The 25,333-nt window shown below is 44.1% G+C and overlaps 1 protein-coding gene across 1 annotated transcript in view; it reads left to right on the top strand.

Annotated features, from left to right (window-relative positions):
* huwe1 (HECT, UBA and WWE domain containing E3 ubiquitin protein ligase 1) overlaps positions 1 to 25,333 on the top strand; it is a 286,355-nt gene that overhangs the window by 46,159 nt on the left and 214,863 nt on the right. Inside the window, exons 3-7 of the mRNA XM_063034669.1 lie at positions 4,380 to 4,478; positions 10,114 to 10,320; positions 15,596 to 15,748; positions 22,504 to 22,566; positions 24,590 to 24,667. Coding sequence (XP_062890739.1) covers positions 4,380 to 4,478; positions 10,114 to 10,320; positions 15,596 to 15,748; positions 22,504 to 22,566; positions 24,590 to 24,667 — 600 coding nt within the window. The remainder of the gene's footprint in view (positions 1 to 4,379; positions 4,479 to 10,113; positions 10,321 to 15,595; positions 15,749 to 22,503; positions 22,567 to 24,589; positions 24,668 to 25,333) is intronic.

Genomic DNA, 25,333 nt, shown 5'->3' with positions numbered 1-25,333 from the left:
TTGAGTCATTGTGATCGAGCACTCCAGCTCAAAAACAGTCTCTTCAGACTAACTGGTCTGTGTCAACTATTATTCTGCCTTGTTCCATCCACCAGCATCCTGGACTATAGCCCTCCATACCTTTCCCATCCATGTACCTAACCCAAATTTTTCTTAAGTAATACAACTGAACTCACATTCACCTCTTCCACTTGCAGCTCATACCACACTTTCACTAACACCTGAGTAAAGAAGTTCCCCTTCGGGTTCCCCTTAGACATTTCACTTTTCACCCTTAAACTGTGATCTCTCGTTCTAGTCTCAAATAACTCCAGTGAAAAAAGCCTGCTTGCATTTACTGTGTCCATAACCTTCATAATTTTGTATACCTTTATCAAATCTCCCCTCATTCTCTCATGCTCCGGGGAATAGTCCTAACCTATTCAATCTTTCCCTATAAACTCAGATCCTCAAGACCCAGCAACAGCCTTGTTAATTTTCTCTGTACTCTTTCAATCTTAGTCCTTCTTGTAAGTAGGTGTCCAGATCGGCACACAATATCCAAATTAGGCCTCACCAACGTCTTATACAAGTTCAACATAGGGACCTATACTATAGTCTTAGTGATTTACAATGTTATTAGGGGGTGCCAAAGGAACTTACCGGGGTGCTGCCTGGATTAGAAGGCATGTGCTTTAAGGAAGTTGGGCAAACTTGGGTTGTTTTCTGTTAAATGACAGACTGAGGGAAGACATAAGATTGAGAGGTATGGAGTGGACAGCTGGTACCTTTCCACCCACGGTCGGAAAGGGCATAGCCATTAGCGCAATTGATTGCACCACCAGTGATTGCTCTACAGAGTTTGATTCCTGCAGCTGCCTATAGGGAGTTTGTACGTTTTCTCCGTGACTGCGTGGGTTTCCTCCAGGTGCTGCAGTTTCCTCCCGCATCCCAAAGACGCAGGGTTAGGGTTAGTAACTTGTGGGCATTCCGTGTTGATGCCTGAAGTGTGCTGACCAATGTAGGTTGCCCCTAGGACAATTCTCGGACTACGTCCGTTGTTGACGCAAGCGGCACATTTCAATGTATGTTTCGATGTACGTGTGACAAACAAATTTAGTCTAATACTGGAGGGCATGCATTTAAAGTGAGGCTGGGGGATGTGTGAGGCAAGGTTTTTTTACAGAGTGGTGGGTGCTTGGAATGTGCTGCTGGTGCTGGAGTCAATACAGTAGAGGTGGTTCAGAGGTTCTTAGGCATTTGAATTTACAGATAATGGAATTGTAGTTATATGGATTCAGTTGTCAAGTTTATTTGTTGTGTGCACAGAAACACACAGTGAAATTTTAACAAAGGATTAGTTTTGTCAGGCATTTAATTACTTGTTTAATTAGCTTGGCCCAGCATCATGGTCCCAGGGATCTGCTCCTGTGCCATATGTTAGGTATCCTTCAAAGTTGCTATAACAAGTTGAGAAGGCACTTGTTGTGAGGCAGCATGAGGTTTAAAAAGAGCTTGGGACTTTTCGGAACCTTTCCCAGAGTCAAAATGTTTCATACTAGAGGCGTGCAATTATGTTGAGTGGGGGTAAGCTTAAAGGAAATGTACAGGGCAGGTTTCTTTTATATAGTCTGGAATATGTTGTGGAGGCAAATAAGATGGGAGAATTTCGGGGGGTCTTAGAATGTGCAGAGGATGAAGGAATTGTGGCAGCAGAAGGGATTGACTTCAGCATTCAATTACTAGTTTAATTAGCTTGGCATATGTCTTGGGCCGATGGGCCTATTCCTCTGTTTTATGTTCTCTAACTGTGCTGGGTTGTTGACTTTTAATGGTTGGTAATTAGAAAGGTGTACCTTTTAGGTGCAATGCACTTGGAACACCAGACATAGTGGTGACTCCATATGTGTTTACAAATGAAGAGTTCGGTAAACTATCAAGTAGTATCTTTGAAGCTGTCTGTCTTTGATTTCAAAGGTCCCAATTGGATTATTGAAGTTCAAAGTAGATTTATTATCAAAGTACCTACTCCACTATATGCTACTTTGAGATTCATTGCAGGCATTTGCAGTAGAACAATAGCATCATCGCGAAGCTACACACAAAGGCTGACAAACAACCAATGTGCAAAAGAAGACAGATGGTGCCAATACACAAAAAACAAATATTTATAATGGTAAATAAATAATACTGAGAACATGAGTTGAAGAGTACTTGAAAGTGAGTCCACGGGTTGTGGAATCAGTTCAGTGTTGGTGAGTGAAGTTATCCACTCCGGTTCAGGAGCCTGTTGGTTGAAGGGTAATACCTGTACCTGATCCTGTTCATCAAATAGGTTTAATTCCAGCTCCTCTTGTACAGTAACAGCAGATGCTGGAAACTCAGCAGGTTCAGGCACCTTTGACGGAGAGAGAAACAGGTCTATTATTTTGGGTCTGAGTTTGCTGGGTTTTGCCAGCCCTGTTTCAACATCAACAGTTTCATGTTTTTCACTCTCACGTCTGTTTTGGACTGTCCCAGATTCCCCATGGTACTGGGGTGAAATTGCCAAGTAATTCTTACATTCAAAGTGTTTTCATGGTTGCTAATATGCACTGTAAGCATTTGATGGGACACTTTAGTTTATTGTTCCTTTTTGGATGCTGTGGCTAGCAGTTTTCCCTCAACTCCCCCAGAATGGTGAGTTTAGATGAATTGAGCTAAACTTTGAGTTTTCAGTCTATTTAGACCTTAAAGTGTAGGAGTTATTAGGCCCATTGATCTGCTGCTTTTGATTTTGGCTAATTTATTCTCCCTCGCAACCCTATTCTCCTGCCTTCTCGATGTAACCTTTGACACCCTTACTAATTGAGAATGGATGGCGGGGTGGAGATGCGTCCCTACCACAATTTCTTCCCTCTACTAACCTGCAAGCTAGCCATGGGAGCAGGTAGTGGATGGCCATATGAGCAGCTGGTGCATATCGTGTTCTGGTTATCGGACCTCTGAAGCTAGACAGGCAATCTCTGTAGAGTATTGGTAATGGTTGGGGTTACCTGTCTTGTAAAGACACTGCTCAGAAGAAGGCAATAGCAAACCACTATTGTAAAAAAAAATCGAAAAAATTGCCAAGAACAATCATTGGCATGAGACCATTATCACCCATGTCATAAGACACAGCACATGTGACTAATCAAGAGCATATCAACCTCCAGCTTAAATAAAACCAGTGGTTTGGCCTCCAAAGCTGCCTGTGGCAATGAATTCCACAGATTCATTATCCTATGGCTAAAGAAATTCCTCCTCATCTCTAGTCTGAGGCCGTAGCCTTTGGTTCTAGACTCTGGCTGTGGGAAACATCCTCTCCACATCCACTGTATCCAGGGCTTTCAGTATTCGCTCGGGGGTTTCAGTGAGATCCCTCCTCCTCCTCCTCAATGTTGTTGGTTCAGATTTTTGTCTCTTGCTTGGGTCTGGACAAATATCTGGAATTCAGTCCTTCAAGGCTGGTGAAATGCAGCACCTTTGCTTTTCAGTTATCAGTCAGTTTACTTTGCTCAGGGAACATCTTTGTTCTGCAGTTTACTCCAATCATTACTGAAGTTGGCAAGGTGAGATGAGCTGAACCGCAGAGCTCAAAGTAAATTTATTATGAAAATATCATCTGAGCAACACACATCAAAGTTGCTGTTGAACGCAGCAGGCCAGGCAGCATCTGTAGGAAGAGGTGCAGTCGACGTTTCAGGCCGAGACCCTTCGTCAGGACTAACGAAGGGTCCTGACGAAGGGTCTCAGCCTGAAATGTCGACTGCACCTCTTCCTAGAGATGCTGCTTGGCCTGCTGCGTTCACCAGCAACTTTGATGTGTGTTGCTTGAATTTCCAGCATCTGCAGAATTCCTGTTGTTTGCGTTTAAATATCATCTGAGGTTGGTTTTCTTGTAGCTATTCATAGTAGAACAAAGAAATGCAACGGAATGAATGAAAAACTATATACAAAGATTGATAAGCAATGTGCAAAAGACAAACTGTGCAAATACAGGAAAAACCCTCAATAATAATAATAAATAATACTGAGAACGTGAGTTGTCAAGTCCTTGAAAATGATTCCATAGGTTGAGGAACACTTCAGTGTTGATGTGAGTGAAGTTATCCACGCTGGTTCATGGACCTGATAATTGTGCCTGATCCTGGTCCTGAAGAAGAGAACTGGCCTGAATGGTGAGAATCCTTGATGAATGCTGCTTTCTTATTGCAGTGCTGCCAGAGGGCTCCTTCAAGCCCATGCAGTAAATTGTGGAAAATCCAATCTTTTGGTCTCTAGATTTGCAGAGTTTTGGGGAGAAGAAAGGTGAAGTGAATTGGGTGTGGTCTTCAATGACCTTTGACAGGGCTAACAATGCATTTTCCAATCCCTTCCAGCCTGCTGATTGCCGAGCTCTTATCGATAAGCTAAAGGCCTGCAATGATGAACAGCTCCAGACAGAACTTCAGCAGATCAAGACATGGAATATTGGAAAGGTAGGTTATAGTGGAAGTAGTGAATAGTGGAAGCACAGCAAATACAGTTGTGATACATTGAGAAATTAATGATCTTGGAATTCCAGTTTTATGACAAAGTCAGAAGACACTTGGCTGCAGGCTTTTAGGTTGGTAAGTGCCAGACTTGTACCATTTTCTTTTCTCCTCACCTTGTTCCAATCCAGAGCAGTGCGATGTTTACCAAATACCTCAATTTTCTACCTCTCAGTTAAGGCCCCCCCTCAGGAATAGTCCCCAATCTGACACTGATATGCTTTTCACAGTTGGAAAAATGTCTTTTTTGCAGTACAAATACACTCAGTGGCTACCTTTTAACCTACTCTTAAGGTCAATCCAACCTTTCCCTTCCATGTAGTAGCCTTCCATTTTTCTGTCATCTTCTACCACCACCCCCGGGCAGGGCTTTCCACGCACTTGTCATTCTCTGTGTAAAACAAACTTGCAATTTTATTAGCTACCTCCTGCCTAATAAAGTTGCCACTGATTATAGATTCGTAATCTCTGATGCTGTAGCCCATCCTTTTCCAAGGTTCAATGTGTTGTGCATTCAGAGATGCTCTTCTGCACACCACTGATGGAGCACGTTCCTGTCACCTCGAACCATTCGGGCCACTTCCTTCAGACCTCCTTAATTAACAAGGTGTTTTTTGTTAACAAGCTGCTGCTAACTGAATGGTTTTTGTTTTTCACACCATTCTCTGTAAACTCTAAAGACCATTATGTGTGAAAATCCCAGGAGATGGAGCAGTTTCTGAGATACTCGTACCACTCCGTCTGGCACTAACAATCATTCCACAATCAAAGTCACTTAGGTCACATTTCTTCCCCACTCTGATGTTTGGTCTGACAACAACTGAACCTCTTGACCACATCTGCATGCTTTTATGCATTGAGTTCCGAGCAGGCGTACAAGTGTACCTAATAAAATGGCCACTGAGTATGTGTATTAATGGACACTGAGTCTTATCACTAGATGCACTGATAGTTCTTCTGAAGTTCAACTAAGTGGCTACTGAATGTATGTATTAATGGAAACTGAGTCATATCACAAATACATTGATAGTTCTTCTGATGTTCAACAAAGTAGTCCCTGAGTATATTTTTACTGTAGAGTGGAGACCAGAAGTGTACACACTGTTGTAATAAAGGATTGTAATAAGGGAAAGCATCTGCTTTATGCCATGATTTTTAAAACCCCAGTGCAGTTATCTTGAAGCATCTGTGAAGGAGTGTGCCTGTTTTTCCTCCATGCTGGTCCCCCATTTGTAGCACAAAATGCTGGGTGACCTTAGCAGGTCAGGCAACATCTGTGGAGGGAAATGGACAGTCAACATTTGGGATCACTTCACCTACTGGAGGGATCATTTCCTTCTGTAGGTGCTGCATGACTTGGTGAGTCCTTGCTCTGCAGAATCTCTTGTCTGCTCTTCCTTTTATTGTGTGTTCCCTTGCCTTGTTGCATCTCCTGAAACGTAATATCTGAGGGCTTGGAAGTACAAGAGCCATGTTTTTTATTTGCTTAATCAGTATGACTGACTAAAGCCAGGCACACTGTATAAATTGGACTTGCATTGTACTCTGGTTTGTCCTGGTGTTTGGGATGGGCTGTTGCTTGTGTGGTTGCCTGTCAAATTCAAAATTGGGAAGAGATCTTTGATATCTTTGCAACTTTGTAACAGACAATTTGCACATGTAGGTGAAATTGCAAAATTGATTTATTATTGTCACATAGACTAAGCTACACTGGAAAACTTTGTTTTACATAAGACAGCCCCATAAGATGTGCCTTCTAATCCAGGTAGCATCGTGGTAAATCTCTGTAATCTCTAAAGTTTCCACATCCTCCCTATAATGAGGCATCTAGAACTGAATAGAATTGGAGTATTGCATTCGGTTCTGGTCGCCTCATTATAGGGAAAATGTGGAAGCTTTAGAGAGAGTGCAGAGGAGAAGTACCAGGATGCTGCCTGGATTAGAAAGCACGCCTTCTGAAGGTAAAAATGAGAGATACCCCAGATGCTGAAAATGAAGTACAACACAGACAAACTGCTGGAGAAACACAACATGGTCTGGCAGCATCTATGGAGAGAAATCGCTGACGAGGTAGATGCTGCCTGACCTGCTGAGTTCCTCCAGCATCTTGTGAGGATAGGATTAGCAGGCTAGGCCTTTTCTCTTTGGAATGAAGGAGGAAATGAGAAGACCTTGTAGAGCTGTATAAGATGGCCAACCACTGCCTGAGCAGTGCTAGCAGAGCCTCTGCAAGATTAAGGCAAACAGTTTTTGAAGACTGCAAGATACAGGTTATTTGAATACTTTTGGTTTATAGAGCAGTCATCTTCATTATATTACTGTATGGAGCAGGATCATGGACTACCTACAGTCAGCACCTGAAATCTCCGGAACAGTACCACCAGATTTCCTCACGAAAGATTGAGGATCAGTTGGAAGGACAGGTGCACGCACACCAGTGTACTGGAGGGGATCAACACGAGCAGCATCTCCACGGTAAAGCAACATCAGCTGCGATAGATAGATCGTGTCATCAGGATGCCTAGCTCACATCTCCCCAAACAGGTTCTGGGCAAAGGAAATGTTTCAAACTTACTTACTCATTACCCGTTATACTGCTGGATTTAGGTCAGCAATGAAGGTGTTTTTTTTTGACCACTCAGGGATGTTTGCCCTGAGCTTAACCCCCAAACCTGGAAGACTGGTGGATCATTCTTAAGGCTGATTTATACTTGTGCGTACTAGCTTATGCTATAGCCTACGCAAGTGGGCTACGCTGTTGTGAGCATTTATACTTGTGTGTTGGTGTGTCTGTGTCGCTCTGCAATTCACCGCCAAAACGCTAGTTGGCAGTGGGGTTTCTATGCCACTGTGTTGAGTTTCTTCCTGTTGAAACTCAACATGAAGAAACTCAAACTTAAACAATGGTGACTGGAACTGAAGGAGGGTGAATTTTCTGTGCTTGTCTGGCCACTGAGAGACATGGACAAGGAAATGCATTTCAAATATTTTCGGATGTCGGCAGGTAGATTTGACGATTTGGTTCATTGTCTCCAACCATTTATTTCGCATCAGTGTACGCACAGTATACTCAGAGACAGGCAATCACCATTCGAGTTTTAGCTTCAGGTGAAAGTCAACAGGCTGTAGCAGCTAGCTCCAAACTGGCTTCAAGCACAGTGTCCTCCATAATTTCAGAGGTCTGTAAAGCCTTATGGAAAGCATTGCAGCCAGAGTTCCTTCAGTCGCCTAATGGGAAGCTATTACAGCGTAGGAGGAAATGTGATGCTACCAAGCAGACCAATCACATTTGTTCGGTCTGCGTCGCCATGACGCCTAGTTACATTTTGGGAGAGGTGTGCGTTAGGCTAGGGCTTAGAGTTTGGCGTAGAGTACAGTGTAAGGTGTGTCGCTACGGTGAACATTTGACGCACAAGGATAAATCAGCCTTTAGTCTGGCCTCTACCATTTGACCTGTTTGGCATGGGTGACCCTACCAAGAGCCAATGCACAAGGCCTTGAATCTAGCCAGCATAACATTCTGGGTCATTGAGATGTGCAAGCCACCAAACCACAACAAGATTATGGTCTTCTTGACAGCCTGAAGAAATCCAATGCTACATCTAAAAATGGGGAAGACATTTCTCTCAGTAGATACACCTGGAGAAAATCTGTTCAAGAGGGTGTGGAGCTAGATGCGAGCGACCTCCGCTGTGCCGCAAAGAACAAGCGGCAGCTGCGGACGGAGAGACTGAACAAGCCAAAGATTCAACGCTAACCACAGCCACCACTTACTCTTGCCCACACCGCACCAGAATATGTGGATCCTGGATCCGCTTCTACAGCCACCTGAGGACCCACCAATAAGAGAACATCATACTCTTCTCTAGTGATCGCACTGCTACTGCTGTATGACAAGGTGATAAGAGACATAGATCGAGTGGACAGCCAGAGACATTTTGCCAGGACGGAAATGACTAAGATGAGGGCTATTGTGGGAGGGAAAGGTTAGATTGATCTTCGAGTTAGTTAGAAGGTCAGCACAACATCACGGGTGGAAGGGCCTGTACTATGCTGTAGTGTTCAGTGTAGATGCAGCAGAGATCATTTCATCAGTGCATTGAGATAATCTGAAAGCATTAATGGGAATAGGAAACTTGTTATTCAGTTGTCTTACCTCAACAGCGTAGAAGTTGCCCTTGCGACTGGTTGTAGGTTCTTTGAGGCTTTTCTGTTTTCTGCCTGAAGGGAGAGAGTGGAAAGAGAGAATGTCTGGGGTGGGTGTGATCATTGATTATTCTGGCTGCTCTACTGAGGCAGCGAGAAATGTAGACAGGGTCCATGGAGGGGAGACTGTCTTCTATGTACACACCTCTCCGCAGGCCCCTGGCAGAGTAGTTACCGTACCAAAACATGATAGCTTTCTTTGCTGCATCTCCAATTTGTCAGGCTCACAAGCCTGTATGTGATTTTCTGTAGATACTGTTGACCAGAACTTAAATGTGGAAATATGTGGGCAAATCAGTCTACGCCCTCTGTGTAAGGTAGTCCTCATTCAAGCAACACACTTGACCTCTCAGATATTTCTTTAAAAAATAGCAAGTTTTGTGTCCTAGTGATTCCATAGAAGAATCTTGCTGCCTTGGAGTTTCAAGCAATCAAATTGTACAGAGCAGGGTCTAATAAACGGTGTGCTTAACCAGATAATTCCTGTTTCAAGCCTGTTTGTTCTGGTAGATCACATACCCTCTCAATTTTAAGACAAGTCCTTCTCTCTCCTGGAGTAAATAGTCTCCCATTTTGGTATTCCAAACACTGAATCTGCAGTACTGTGCAAAAGTTTTGGGTATATAGCTAATGCATCTATAATTTTTCACAGTATGTCAACGTAGAACGGAAATTGAGTTTGTAAATCTGCTCGGAGCAAAGGGTGTTGGGAATGGCAAAGGTAGTGCATCTTGGGAGAGGTGTGAGAATAGGTTGTAGAGAAGGAGTACCAGGGGCTGGGTCTGTCACAGGTGCAGGCACACCAAGCAAGGTCATTTGATTCCAAACAACTGGTTTATTGATCTTTACAGAAAGTCTCTCTCTCGTGCTTCCTGCTCTCTCCCTTCTCCCTTCCCAGCCATCATTCCCCTCTCCCTGCCCCCTTCCCACTCTCAGTCCACAGTAGAGACCCATAATGAAATGAAGTTTATCACATATGTCATGATTTTTTTTGTCAGCAGTACAGTGCAATAAATAAAATTACAGTATTGTGCAAAAGTCTTAGACCCTCTAGCTATATATATGTTCCTAAGACTTCTACACAGTATCGTTTTTTTTTTCTCTCTCCCATTGCAGGGGTAAGTGCACTTCATGGAAAAATGACTTAAAAAAAAAATTTCAGAGTACCCCTGCTTCTGTTTAATCAGTTCATTTGGGATTTGAATCTGTTCCATCCATTCAGTAGAAAGTCATGATGGAGGCTCTGCATTTGTCAAAAACTTATGAAGTGCCAGAATTAGTTGAATTGGTGTTGGAGGGGGCAAGAGATTGGCATGTGGTTAGTTTGTCATGATTTGTTGGAGCTTCTCAGTTGCTGTGTGTTCTCTCCCTTCAGTGCGAGCTGTACCACTGGGTGGACATGCTGGATCGGTTCGATGGGATTTTGGCGGACGCCGGGCAGACGGTGGAAACCATGTCCTGGATGCTAGTGTGTGACAGGCCAGAAAACGAGCAGCTCAAAGCACTTCTCCTGGCGGTCCTAAACTTCACGGCCCTGCTCATCGAGTATAGCTTTTCAAGGCATTTGTACAGTTCCATCGAAGTGAGTATTGGATGTGTCGCATTCCCTGTCACTGTCAGTCTGTGTCATGTACTGTTCTACAACATGTATACTTGTCTCCTGAAAGCTTAGGCAGCAGCCTGTTACTTGAAATCTAATCATCCTGTCTTATTTTGCATGGCTTGCTACCAAAACCGCAGATGATCTTCAGCAGGAATTCCAATTTCTATTGCATTTTGATGCTGGTTGCCTCATCCAGGCAGGAATCATTAATCAGAATTTTGCCTGCCGACTTATTTCATTAGAATATAGAGCGCTACAGCTCATTACAGGTCCTTCAGCTCACTATGTTGTGCTAACCTTTTAACCTTTCCCTGCCAAGTATCCTTCCATTTTGCCTTCATTCATGCACCTATCTTATAGTTTCTCAAATGTCCCAGGGGTCCCAATCTTTTTTATGCCGTGGACCAATACCAGTAAGGAAGAGTTCTGTGGATTGCAGTTTGGGATCCCCGATCTAATATGTCCATCTCTACCATCACCCTGGTAGTGCGTTTTATGCACACACTGTTCTCTGTTTTAAAAATGAACTACCTCTGATACCCCATGTAACTTTCCTCCAATCACTTTAAAATTATGCCCCCTTGTATTAGCCATTTCTATCCTGAGGAAAAAGTCTGGCTCTTATCATGTACATCTCTATCAAGTCATCTCTCATCCTCCTTTGCTCCAAAGCCTAGATTGCTCAGCCTAGCTTCATAGCACATGCTCTCTAATCTTGGTAAATCTTCGCACCCTCTAAAGCTTTCACATCCTTCGTATAACGAGATGATCAGGGTTTTATCGAACTGCAACATTACTTCACAGCTCTTGATCTCAATCCCTCAATTAATGAAGGCCAACATACCATATGCCTTCTTAGCCACGTTATCAATTTGTGTGGCATCCTTGAGGGATCTCTGGATGTTACCCCAAAGATCCCTCTGTTCCTCCACACTGTCCACTCTGTTCCTGCCATTAGTCTTGTATTCTGTGTTCAAATTCGACCTTCCAAAGTGAATCACTTCAAATACTAACGTGAAGAAGATATAGTTGTGTTGCACGATGCTTAACTTTAAATAACAGGAGCTGTTGTTCTGCTATTCCGTGTGATAACAGCTGGCTGGCTGTGTCAGCTACACTTCCATCTGATCTCAATCATGGCAGCATGGTACCCAGTGCCCTGACTGATGAAGGGCATCATGTCAAGCACCACTTTTGCCACCCTGTCTGTCTTTGCCATCTTCAATGATCAAACCTCTTGCTACTCCTATGTCCTGCTGTTCTACACCTTTCTCCAAGGCCTTACCAATCACCCTGGGTACCAGATTGCCATCTTATTGTGCTCTGTGAAGCAAAGGGAGAAGCCTCAGTATCCTAAGGCATCGAGGTAGTGTAACCACTGAAGCAGATACAAGTTCCTTAATCCCAAAGAATCCCGTTTCTTGTTGTTGAGATGCTCGCTGAGCTGGCTTGTTAGCTTGCAGACGTTTCGTTACCCAGCTAGACAACTTCATCAGTGCAACTTGGAATGAAACGGTGATCTACATTGTTCCTCTTTTATGTGTATATCCTACTTCAGCATCAAGTTGTCAGTCCAGAGACAAGAGTCAATTCACACCTGATTACACGCATCAATCAATGAGGACATTGTGTAATCCTATATCACCTAGAAGCCATAGAAACCATAGAAAAACTACAGCACAGAAACAGGCCTTTTGGCCCTCCTTGGCTGTGCCGAACCATTTTCTGCCTAGTCCCACTGACCTGCACACGGACCATATCCCTCCATACACCTCCCATCCATGTATCTGTCCAATTTATTCTTAAATGTTAAAAAAGAACCCGCATTTACCACCTCGTCTGGCAGCTCATTCCACACTCCCACCACTCTCTCTGTGAAGAAGCCCCCCCCCCATGTTTCCTTTAAACTTTTCCTCCCTCACCCTTAACCTATGTCCTCTGGTTTTTTTCTCCCCTTGCCTCAGTGGAAAAAGCCTGCTTGCATTCACTCTATCTATACCCATCATAATTTTATATACCTCTATTAAATCTCCCCTCATTCTTCTACGCTCCAGGGAATAAAGTCCTAACCATTTCAACCTTTCTCTGTAACTGAGTTTCTCAAGTCCCGGCAACATCCTTGTAAACCTTCTCTGCACTCTTTCAACCTTATTAATATCCTTCCTGTAATTTGGTGACCAAAACTGAACACAATACTCCAGATTCGGCCTCACCAATGCCTTATACAACTTCATCATAACATTCCAACTCTTATACTCAATACTTTGATTAATAAAGGCAAACCTAACTGGATCTTAATGAACCAATCACGGATTACATAATTGGTAACCAATAGAAATGGCACGTATACGCGCGTGCACACACACACATCATAGGACACATAAAAGAGGAACAATGTAGATCACCAACATTTCATTCGAAGTTGCACTGATGAGGTTGCCTAGCTAGGTAACGAAACACCCGCAAGCTAACAAGCCAGCTCAGTGAGCCACTCAACAATAACATTCTCAACCCGAGCTACAAATCTTTTCCAACGTCTTAAAGATCCTGTTTCTACTTTTGTGCCTGACCTCTCGTGTTGTTTGTGAGCTGTGAGGTTTGGAGCAGGCATCCCCAACCCGAGGTCCATTGACCGCTTAGTTAACACTAGAGATCCATGGCATAAAAAAAGGTTGGGAAGCCCTGGCTTAAAGAGATATGAATGAGCTTAAATGGGGTTCAGCAGGGATGAGTTGGCCGAAGTGTCTGTCTCTGTGCTCCTTGGCTTCATGTGTGATCCGTGCCCAGCAACCCCCAAGCAGCCAACTTGAGAATGAGGGGAGATTTGATAGAAGTATAGAAAGTTGACGGCTATAGATAAGGATAGTAGCTGGGGGGTTGTAGTGGGGATAAGCTCCAACTATCTATTAAATGTTCTCAATGGCATACACCTCAAATAGCCTCTGACAACCAAGTCCAGCTGCTGCTGTCATGTGTCTACTAAGTCCGGTGAAACCATTTCTACTAACAGGCAAAGGAGCATAGTGAGTTATTGGTGCCTTAAAACTAGTTCCTTTGGGCAGATGGGGCTCGTCAGCTGTGGTTGCTAACTTATTGAGGAGAAGGAAAATTGATCTCAAACCTCCACTGCCTTGCGGCTATACCCACTCATGGGGAAAGCTTTGGGAGTAAATCTAAGGGAAAATTCTTGAGCTGGGGTCCCTAAGGCAGTCCTGTGGTGGTAAAGAAGGCAAATGGCATGCTTTCCTTTTTAAATCGAGGAACTGAGTTCAACAGTTGGGAAGTTGTATTGCAGCTTTATAAAACTCAGGTTAGTCTGCATCTGTGCGCAGTGAAAAGCTTGTCTTGCATATGGTTCATACAGATCTAAGATTGTTATGCAGTGCAGTGAGCTGGAACAAGTGTAACGACTGCAGAAAAAGTGCAGAGCAGGTGCAGGGTCATAGGCTATGAGGACAAATAGTCTATTTTAGCAGTCTGGTGCTGAACTTGTGCTCTGCTTGTGTTGTTGGTGCTGGAGGAATCTGTGGTGCTCCTGTGCCGTAAGTGGCTGGTTAGCCAGAGTTCCTGCATCAAACCCTAGTCAATAGACAATAGGTGCAGGAGTAGGCCATTTGGCCCTTCGAGCCAGCACCGCCATTCACTGTGATCGTGGCTGATCATTCACTGTCAGTATCCAGTTCCTGCCTTATCCCCATAACCTTTGATTCCGCTATCTTTAAGAGTTCTATCCATCTCTTTTTTGAAAGCATCCAGAGACTCGGCCTCCACAGCCTTCTGGGGCAGAGCATTCCATATATCCACCACTCTCTGGGTGAAAAAGTTTTTCCTCAACTCCGTTCTAAATGGCCTACCCCTAATTCTTAAACTGTGGCCTCTGGTTCTGGACTCACCCATCAGTGGGAACATACTTCCTGCCTCCAGTGTGTCCAATCCCTTAATAATCTTATATGTTTCAATAAGATCCCCTCTCAGCCTTCTAAATTCCAGAGTATACAAGCCCAGTTGCTCCAATCTTTCGACATATGACAGTCCTGCCATCCTGAGAATTAACCTTGTGAACCAACACCGCACTCACTCAATAGCAAGAATGTCCTTCCTCAAATTTGGAGACCAAAACTGCACACAGTACTCCAGGTTTGGTCTCACCAGGGCCCTGTACAGCTGCAGAAGGACCTCTTTGCTCGTTTACTCAATTCCCCTTGTTATGAAGGCCAGCATGCCATTAGCTTTCTTCATTGCCTGCTGTATTTGCATGCTTGCTTTCAGTGACTGATGTACAAGAACACCTAGATCTCATTGTGCTTCCCCTTTTCCTAACTTGACTCCATTTAGATAATAATCTGCCTTCCCGTTCTTACCACCAAACATAACCTCAGATTTATCCACATTAAACTGCATCTGCCATGCATCTGCCACTCACCCAGGCTGTCCAAGTCACCCTGCATTCTCATAACATCCTCCTCAGATTTCACACTGCCACCCAGCTTTGAGTCATCGGCAAATTTGCTAATGTTACTTTTAATCCCTTCATCTAAATTATTAATATATATTGTAAACAGCTGCGGTCCCAGCACTGAACCCTGCCAGAATGAATCTGCCCAGCATTGCTGAGAGTGTGGGCAGAGAGCACCAAATGCCCAGAAATGGAAAACCATTTAGTAGTAGATATACCCCAGTCACCACGGACAAATCCCTCTGCCCACCATTCAGCCTATGAGTGCTGCCACAGCAGTATCTATGATTAAGGACCGCTGTCTTGCAAACCATACTCTCTTCTCGCTGCTGCCATCAGGAAGGAGTTACAGAAACCTTGGAACCCAAACCATCTGGTTCAGGAAAAGTTACTCCTGTGAACCAGCATGGATAACTTCACTCATCTCAACACTGTACTGATTCCACAACCTATAGACTCACTTTCAAGGACTCTTCAACTCATGTTCTCAGTATTAATTATTTACTATTTATTTTTGTCTTTTCACATTGTTTGTTAGACTTGATGTGTAGTTTTTCCACTGATTTTATTTTACTTTATTCTACTGTGAATGCAAGAAAATAAATCTCAGGGTTGTATATGGTGAGATATATGAACTTTGAACTTTTGAGTGATTGTGTCATTCTAGTCCTGTCGGCACTCAGAACCATTAAGTCCACAGGGCTTACTTACTGTTTCTGTGAATGATTGAAATGGTCACTGTTTGTAGTTCAAAGCCAATACAATAGGAATGTACTAAATTTTCCTCTTTCATTGCAGCACTTGACGACGTTATTAGCATCATGTGACATGCAGGTGGTGCTGGCTGTATTAAATCTGCTGTATGTATTCAGCAAGAGATCAAATTATATCACTCGACTTGGATCTGATAAGAGGACTCCTTTGTTGTCGAGGCTGCAGCACTTAGCAGAGGTAAGTCAAAGTCAAGTTTATTGTCATACATGTATGCACAGGAGCAGTGAAGATCTTGCTCAGTATCTCAGGACAAAAGCATCACATGCGCTCGTTAGTGAAAATATTTAACAATTCTGGTTGTCTCATCGCAGCAGAAATGCACTCTGCGGCCACTTAGGGTACCCCCTGCTCATTGATGCAAATCTAATTAGCCAATCACGTGGCAGAAACTCAATACATAAAAGCATGCAGACATGGTCAAGAGGTTCAGTTGTTCAGACCAAGCCTCAGAATGGGGAAGAAGTGTGATCTAAATGACTTTGACAGGGGAAATGACAGGGGAAGGATTGTTGGTGTCAGATGGGGTGGTTTGAGTATCTCAGAAATTGTTGACCTCCTAGGATTTTCATGCACAGCAACCTCTGGAGTTACAAAAAAAATCCAGTGAACGGCAGTTCTGTGAGCGAAACACCTTGTTAATGAGAGGGGTCAAAGGAGAATGGCTAGAATAGTTCAAGCTGACTGGAAGGTGACAGTAACTCAAACAACTGCATGCAATGGCAGTGGTGTGCAGAAGAGCACATGTCGATCCTTGACCTGGATGGCCAACAGCAGCAGAAGACCATGAGCGTGCACATGTTCTTAGGTACAGGAGGTACCTAATAGATTGACCACTGTGTGTAAAGCAGCACTCACAAAGAAAGCTTATGTGTAATTTCCTACAAGAAGGAACACAATTATAATAAACAATTAAAAATCCATTGTAGTGCTTAAGTGTTCATAATGTCGCTATGCTGAGGTATTGATTAGGGTTGTGCAGGTTGGTTCAAGAACCAATAGAGGGAAGGAACTGTTCCTGAACCTTGTGATGTAGGACATCAAGCTTCTGTATGGTAGCTGCCAGAAGATGACCTGACCCAGATGGTGTGGATCTTTGATAGATGTTGCTTTCTTGAAGCAGCACCTCTGAGAGAGCCTTTTTTTTCTTCTCGGTAGTACACGCCCACCAGACTCTCCCATTTCCCCCTTTGAATGGCCTCTAGTCTTGGAACATTCTATCATGGGCCTGTGCATGAAGCTGCCTGTGCTCAGGCACCCAGTCATTAAGAAGGAATCTTTCAACCATGTGAAATCACAAAATGCCTGCACAGTTCCAACTGATTTGTGACGTGTGCAGGGATTTTAGGAGTGGAGTTGTGTCAGAGTCATTGAGCAGTACAGCGTCTTAACTAGCCTTTTAGTTCCAACTAGTCCTCTGTTGACTATGGTATTCATAAGACCACAAGACATGCTGTATGACCCGAATTAAGCCATTCGATCCATCAAGTGTGTTCTGTCACTCCATCATGGCTTATTTATTATTTCCCTCAACCCTATTCTCCTGTCTTCTTCCCATGACCCTTACTAGTCACGAACCTATCAACTGCTGCGTTAAGTGTACCCAATGCCTCGGCATCCACATCACCTGTGGCAATGAATTCTACAGGTTCATCACCCTCTGGTTGAAGAAATTCTTCCTCATCTTTGTCCTAAGGGACGTCCCTCTATTCTGAGGCTGTGTCCTCTAGTCCTAGACTCTTTCACTATAGTAAACAGATTCTCCACGGCCACTTTATCTATAAGACCATTAGATATTGGAGCAGAAGTAGGTCATTTGGCCCATCGAGTTTGCTGTGCCAATCAGTCATGGGGCTGATCCAATTCTTCCAGTCATCCCCAATCCCCTTGCCTTCTCCCCATATCCATTGATGCCCTGGGTAATCAAGAACCTATCTATCTCTGCCCTAGATGCACCCAATGACTTGGCCTCCACAGCCTATTGTGGCAACAAATTCCACAGATTTTGCCATCCTCTGACTAAGTAATTTCTCTGCATCTCTGTTGTAAATGAATGTCCTTCAATCCTGAAGTCATGCTTTCTTGTCCAAGACTCCTGTACCATGGGAAATAACTGCCATATCTAATCTGTTCAGGCCTTTTAACATTTGGAATGTTTCTGTGAGATCTCCCCTTATTCTCCTGAACTCCAGGGAATGTAGCCCAAGAGCTGCCAGACGTTCCTCATATTGTAATCCTTTCATTCCTGGAATTATTCTCGTGAATCTTATCTGAAACCTCTCCAATGTTAGTGTAAAATAAGGAGTCCAAAACTGCACACAATATTCCAAGTGTGGTCTCACGCGTGCCTTATAGAACATCAACATCGCATCCCTGCTCTTGTATTCTGTACCCCTAGAACTGAATGCCAACATTGCATTTGCCTTCTTCACCACTGACTCAACCTGGAGGTTAACCTTTAGGGTATCCTGCACGAGGACTCTCAAGTCCCTTTGCATCTCTGCATTTTGAATTCTCTCCCATTCTAAATGATAGTCTGCCCATTTATTTCTTCCACCAAAGTGCATGACCATACACTTTCCAACATTGTATCTCATTTACCCATTTTTTGCCCATTCCCCTCAACTATCTAAGTTTCTCTGTAGCTCTGTTTCCTCAACACTACCTGCTCCTCCACCGATCTTTGTTTCATCGACAAATCAAATTCATTAACTCCACAGTCCAAATCATTGACGTACACTCTGAATGTCCAGTGTACTGTAGGTGTCTCCCACTGTGAAGACTGATGCAAAATACATATTCAGTTCCTCTGCCATTTCTGAATCTCTCAATACAATATCTCCAGTATCATTTTCTATTGGTCCTATATCTATCCTCGACTCTGTTTTACCCTTTATATACTTAGAAAAGCTTTTAGTATCTTCTTTGATATTAGTCGCCAGCTTTTCATAATTCATCTTTTCCTTCCTAATGACCTCCTTAGCTTCCTTCTGCAAGTTTTAAAAAAAATTCCCAATCCTTTATCTTCCCACTAGCTTTAGCTTCCTTGTATGCCCTCTCTTTTGCTTTCACTGTGGCTCTGACTTCACTTGTCAGCCACGGTAGTGTCCTTCTTCCATTGGAAAATTTCTTTTTATTTGGAATATATCTATCTTGCAGTTCCCTCATTTTTCGCAGAAACTCCAGCCATTGCTGCTCTGCTGTCCTTCCTGCTGGTGTCCCTTTTTAGTCAACTTTGGCTAGTTCCCCTCTCATGCCATTGTAATTTCCTTTATTCCACTGAAATACCGACATATTGGATTTTAGTTTCTCCTTCTCCAATTTCAAAGTGAACTTAATCATATTGTGATCACTGTTTCCCAAGGATTCCTTAACCTTAAGCTGTCTTATCACCTCCGATCATTGCACAGCACCCAATCCAACACAGCTGCTCCCCTACTGGGCTGAACAGCAAGCTGTTCTTGAAAAGCCAATGCCTTACACGTGCTGTAAATTATCTTTCTTGAGGTCCAGTACTGACCTGGTTTTCCCAATCCACTTTCATGTTAAAATCCCTGACGATTATCATGACATTGCCCTTCTGACATGCCTTTTCCATCTCCTGCTGTAATTTGTAATCCACATCCCGGCTGTTGTTTGGAGGCCTGAAAACAACTGCCATTAGGGTTCTTTTACCCTTGCCATTTCTGAATCAAACCCATAGAGGCTCTACACCTTCTGATCCTATGTCATCCCTTTCTAATGATTTAATAATATTTCTTATGCTGTGTGCATTAAAATACAGCACTTTCTTTCCAGTATTTGTTTTGTTTTAACTGCATATTGCCCTGTAACTCATCCCACTGGCTGTGATTATGTCTCATCTCCTGCTTGTCCTTTCTATGATCTCTGTTGCATGCTATCTTTGATTTATATCTATTTTCTCCTTTCTCAGCTCTATCACTCCGGCTCCCAGCCCCCTGCCAAATTAGTTTAAACCCTCCCTAACAGCTCTACTAAACCTGCCTGCTAGGGTATTGGACCCCTTTGGGTTCAGGTGTAACCCATCCTTTTTGTACAGGCTGTACCTCTCCTAGAAGAGGCCCTAATGATGCAGGAATCTAAAGCCCTGCCCCCTACACCAGTCTCTCAAGTCATGCATTAATATGCCTGATGATGCTATTCTTGCACTTGTTAGCAAGTGGCACAGCCAGCAATCCCGAGATTACTACCCTGGAGGTCCTGCTTTTCAGCTTCCTGCTGAACTCCCTGAATCTTCTCTTCAGGTCCTCCTCCCTTTTTCTACCAATGTCATTGGTACCAACATGTACAAGGACTTCTGGCTGTTCACCCACTCCCTTCGGAATACTCTGCACCCAATCTGAGACGTCCTGTACCCTGGCACTTGGGAGGCAGTACACCATGCGGGTATCTCTATCAGGCTGACAGAACCTCCTGTCAGATCCCCTCACTATGGAATCCCCTATGACTACCACATTCATCATTTCCTCTTTCCCTTCTGCACCCGGAACCAGGCTCAGTGCCAGAGACCCGATGCTGTGGTCGTCCTCTGTTAGGTCACAGGTCACCCCCCCCCCCCAGCAGCATCCAAAGCTAGATAACGATTACTGAGGGGGGATGACCACAGTGGTGCTGTCTACTATCTGAGCTCTTCCTTTCACTTCCCTGACAGTCACCCACTTATCTAACATCCTTGGGGTGACCCTGTAGCGCCTGCTCATATTCCTTGTAACTCCTATCTATCTCCTTCTCACTTTCCCTAATAAGCTGTAGGCCATCAAGCTGCAGCTCCAGATCCCTAACATGGTCTCACAGGTACACCAGGTGTACATCACGGTTCACCGGGCGCAGATGTGACCATCTGGGAGACTGAAAGATTCCGAGGATTCCCACACCTGACACCCAGAGCAAAGTACTAACCCTACACACATGCCTGCTATTCCTTAAAAATTGCAAGGAAAACGCAGACCACTTACCCAGTTACCTCGCCGAAGCCCGAATGAGCCAAAGCCCTACCACTTTGACTCAGACTACTCCAACGATGCCTGCTCCTTTGATGACTGCTGTGCTAGGCAGAGTCTCCTTTTTATGCTGGAACCTTCCCTGCTATCCAACACATGAATGGTGCGCCAGTTATAACTGAATTCCCGTGATCCGCTCCCTTTTAAGCTTTTCTCCCGGACCTGTGTGTTGCCTACTCTGTCGTAGCTCTCCAATTTACAATTGGTGCACCGGTTATCTGGGCCTTTCAATATTCAATAGGTTTCAATGAGACCCCTCCTTTCTCTCTCTCTTCCCCCACCCCCTCACCATTCTTCTTAACTCCAGTGAGTACAGGCCCAGAGACGTCAAACACTCCATGTGTGACAGAGTATCTTGTAAGGCTATTTCACAAGAGTCTACCACTTAGTGGAACCGGGCCTCTAGATAAAGATGAAATTCATACCGTGAGCCAGCTGGGTGTTCATGACAACTTGGCAGTTTTATGGTGACCAGATTTATGCCGGGTTTTTATGTTCTCCATTTATTTAATCAATTATTTTTTTTCAACATCTCTGAGCCCCTTGGTATTGGTTTGTTGGACAATCAATCAATCATTCAGTCAAAACATTGAGGTCACCCATCGTCCATCGATTTGGTGTATTTTAAATTGATAAATTAGTCTACTATTGTTACATGTGCCGAGGTACAGTGGAAGAACTTGTCTTGCATAACCTCCCACAGATCATTTTATTACAAGGGTACATTGAAGTAATATAAAAGAAACAATATCAGAATTAAATGTTACAGTTACAGATCTAGAGTACTGCCACCCCACTTTAGGAAGGATGTTGAGGCTTTGGAGAGGGTGCCGAAGAGGCTTACCAGGCTGCTGCCTGGTTTAAGAAAGTGTGTGCTATCACGGGAGGTTGGATAAACTTGTGTGGTTTTCACTGGAGCGCTGGAGGCTGAGAGGTGATCTGATAGAGGTTTATAAGATTATGAGAGGCGGGTAGATAGAGTAGACAAGGAGTAAGTTTCCTAGGGTAGAAATGTCTAATATCAGGGGATGCATTGAAGGTGAGAGAGGGGATAGGTTGAAAGGGGTAAGTTTTTTACACGAGTGTTGGATGTCTGGAATGTGCTGCCTGGTATGGTGGTAGAGGCAGATATATTAGAGGTTTTAAAGAGATGTTTAGATAGGCAGTGTAAAGAAGGTGGAGGGATACAGACATAGGGTAGGTAGTATGGATTCATCTTTGGAGTGTTTGATTTACTTGTTAGCTAATTCGGCATAATATTGAGGGCTGAAGAGCCTGTTCCTGTGCTGTACTGTTCTGTGTTCTAGAGTGCAGGGCAAGCAGATGCAAAGCTGTAAAGAGTTAGATTGGGAGGTAAAGAGTTAGATAGATGCAAAGCTGTAAAGAGTTAGATTGGGAGGTTAAAGTCCATTTTATACCACAGAGTCTTATAACAGAAGGAGCATAGCTGTTCTTGAGCCTTGTGGTATGTGCTCTCAGGCTTTTGTATCTACTTGATGGGAGGAGTGAGAATGTCCTGGGTGGGTGGGGTCTTTGATTACATTGGCTGCTTTACTGAGACAGCGACAGGTGTAGACAGTCCATGGAGGGGGAGGCTGGTTCCTGTTATGTGCTCAGGTGTGTCCAGGGGCCGAACAGTTGCCATACTCAGCCATGATGCATCCAGACAGCATGCTTTCTGTGGTGCTTTGATTAAAAATTAGTTAGTTCAATGGGGACGTACTGAATTTCTTTAGCCTCCTGAGGAAGTTGAGGTGGTGTTGTGCTTTTCTCAACTGTGGTGTCAACATGACTGGACCGGGGCGGTCTGTTGCTGGTATTCATTGCATTAGCTGGTCACTGGACGAGTCCCTGGGGACCAAGATTTTACTTTGAATTTGCATGAAAATGAATGTTAATTCTTTATTTCAACAGAGTTGGGGTGGCAAGGAGAATGGTTTTGGACTTGCAGAATGCTGCCGTGACCTGCAGATGTCGGTAAGTGGCTTTAGTATCAAATCTGACTCTGTTTTGTTTGCTGCTTTGTGCTACTGAACAAATTAAAATGAATTAAAGTAGGCTGAACATTGAGGTGCTGTTACACCTCATGGTTGATGCCTCCTTCGCAATGGCTGAACGGCAGGGTACTAGGATTTTCTCTTGGGCCACTTCTGTGTTTGTTCCAGGTGAGGCACAGATCTTCCCAACTCTCTACTAGATACAGAGACTGGGCATAGCTCATCCATCCCTGTGTTTCATGGCCAGCAGCGGTCGGGTGGAGTGCATACCACAATTCATAGGAGATTGCTCTCCCAAAATCCATGATTAGCTTCTGTTATATTGCAAACTGTTATCCAATGGAAGCCTCTTGAGGTCAGAGCTAACTTCAGTTTTAAGTGCAGGCTGAATATTGAGTGTATGCTGCAGCAACCCCCTACTACCCTCACCGAACACACTACTCGCTCCCTCTGTTCACTCGGGTGTTCTCGGTGAAGATGGAATTGCCCCTTGTCCTCCTCCCATCCGAGCAATAATTGAATAGTTTTTCGCTGCTTTCCCATCACCCCGTCCCCATCCCAGTGCACAAGCCTGAAAACTGCACTGTTGCAAACAGGTGACAGATATTCTCAAATATGAGCATTTGGTCAGAAGGCATGTCCCCCCCCGCACCCCTGTTGGCTTCCGACCACCACCAGCAGAGGCGGGGACCTAGTTGGAGTGTGAATTGGAGAGCAACCAGTGTGGTTTGCATAGATAGGTGAGCCGTTCAATCTCCCATAGTCTGACCTCAGCTGAAATCATTGCCAGGCAGCTCCAACTTCTGTAATCTTTTCTATCCCAGTTGGTTGTCAATTTTATGCCCCAATCTTCACAGCCATTGCACATCAGAGGGTCCTTTACCAGTCTGTGGAAAGAATATTGATTGCATTTACAGTGTCGGTTTGAGAACGCTCCAGTTTTGGTGATGTATTGCTCCTTCAGGACAGCAGTGATGATGAAATGGAGCCTTAGAAACGAGACCCGATGCATCAAGATGTGCTGTGTGGACGCTCCCACTTACTTGTACAGTCTGCCTCTGAAACTGCAGTGTCAAATATTTGCAAATGTGATCGATCTCTGTCCTGTCTCTTGCCCTCCCCCCCCCCCACTACTTCCAGCAGAGAAGAGTATCTACGTATTTTATTTTCATATTTGTATTTTTATCCCATTGCAATGTACTTTGATCTACATTGTCTGCGTGAAAAGTGCTCAATAAATAAGTTATTCTGAACATACTGGAAATCCAGAGAAACATAACAAAATGCTGCAGGAACTTTGCAGGTCAGAGAGCATCTATGGAGGGGAATAAAGAGTCAATGTTTCAAGCTGAGACCCTTCTACACGACTGGAAAGGATGGGTGCAGCAGCTAGAATTTGAAGGTGGGAGGAGAGAAGGAGGAGTATAAGGTGAGGGGGATGGTGGATGGGTAGGGAGGGGAGAAGTGAGAAGCTGGGAGGGAATAGGTGGAAAAGGTAAAGGGCTGCAGAAGGTGGCATTCACCCATCACTCCCAGCTTCTTACTAAATTCCCCTCGGGTGTCACTCTCTCCCACCCACCTCCCCAAGCTCCTTATTCTGGCTTCTGCCTTCCCGTGCTGATGGAAGGTCTTGGTCTGAAACGTCGATAGTCTGTTCCTCTCCATAGGTGCTGCTTAACCTGCCTAGCTCCTCCAGCATTTTGTGTGTGTGTGTGTGTGTGTTACTCTGGTATTGGCAACCTGATCTTGGCGTTTTGTTGTTGATCAGTTTTGTGTTCAGGGCAGGGCACGAAGCCTGGGTTGGGAGTTTCCAGCTGTGGTTGGTAGGTGTGATTGGGCGTTTTACCTTCATTAGCAAGAGGCTGACTTTGATCATTCATACAAAGGTGCTTCATCGTTAAACATCAGTTTAACTTAAAAATGTTTAGAATTCAAATTAGCTCAGTAAAGCCATAAATTAGTATTAAATTCCCTCTTTTTTTGTCCTTTTTTTTTCCATATAGAAATACCCACCTAGTGCAACAACACTACACTTTGAGTTCTATGCAGAGCCAAGTGCGGAGGTGAAGTTGGACAAAAAGGTGAGGTTTCTTTTTTTAAAAAAAAATCCCCAGAGAATTTGAGCAGGCCTTAACTTCTAAGGGCAAGAATGGGGTCTTGCATTTCTGTAGCACCTGTGGCATCCTGCGCCAGAGGAGGACTTTTTGAGACGCAGTCACTGCTGTGGAGGGGGCGCTCAGCTGCCGGCAGGGAGGTGGGTGGTGATAAATGTTTCCCTGGCGTACCATGTGGTGTGGGATCTCTGTAATTTAAAAAAAAATCCCCATTTCCCTCACCCAGAGCAGACTAGGCCTCTGAATCATAAAGCAGCAGAATTGGACCATTCAGCCCATTGTGTCTGTTCAGCCATTTAATTATGGCTGATTTGTTATCCCTCACAGCCTGATTTTCCTGCCATTTCCCCATAACCTTTGAAGTCCTTACTAATCAAGAAACTACCAGCCTCTGTTTTAAATACACCCACTGAGTTGACCTGCAGAATTGGGGCAATAAATTCCATTGATTCACCACCCTCTGGCTAAATAAATTCTTTTGGATTTCTGTTCTGAAGAGACATGTTTACATTATTAGACTGTGCCCTCTGCTCCTGGTCTCTCCCACTGTAGGAAACACCTTCTCCAGGTCCATGCTATCCAGGCCTTTCATTGTGCACGACCTTTTATCTCTTCTGAAGTGCGGGTTGGTGG

Source organism: Mobula hypostoma, chromosome 28 (assembly GCF_963921235.1).
Source record: "Mobula hypostoma chromosome 28, sMobHyp1.1, whole genome shotgun sequence".
In the NCBI taxonomy this organism is placed as follows: domain Eukaryota; kingdom Metazoa; phylum Chordata; class Chondrichthyes; order Myliobatiformes; family Myliobatidae; genus Mobula; species Mobula hypostoma.
This window is presented reverse-complemented; position numbering and strand designations above follow the sequence as displayed.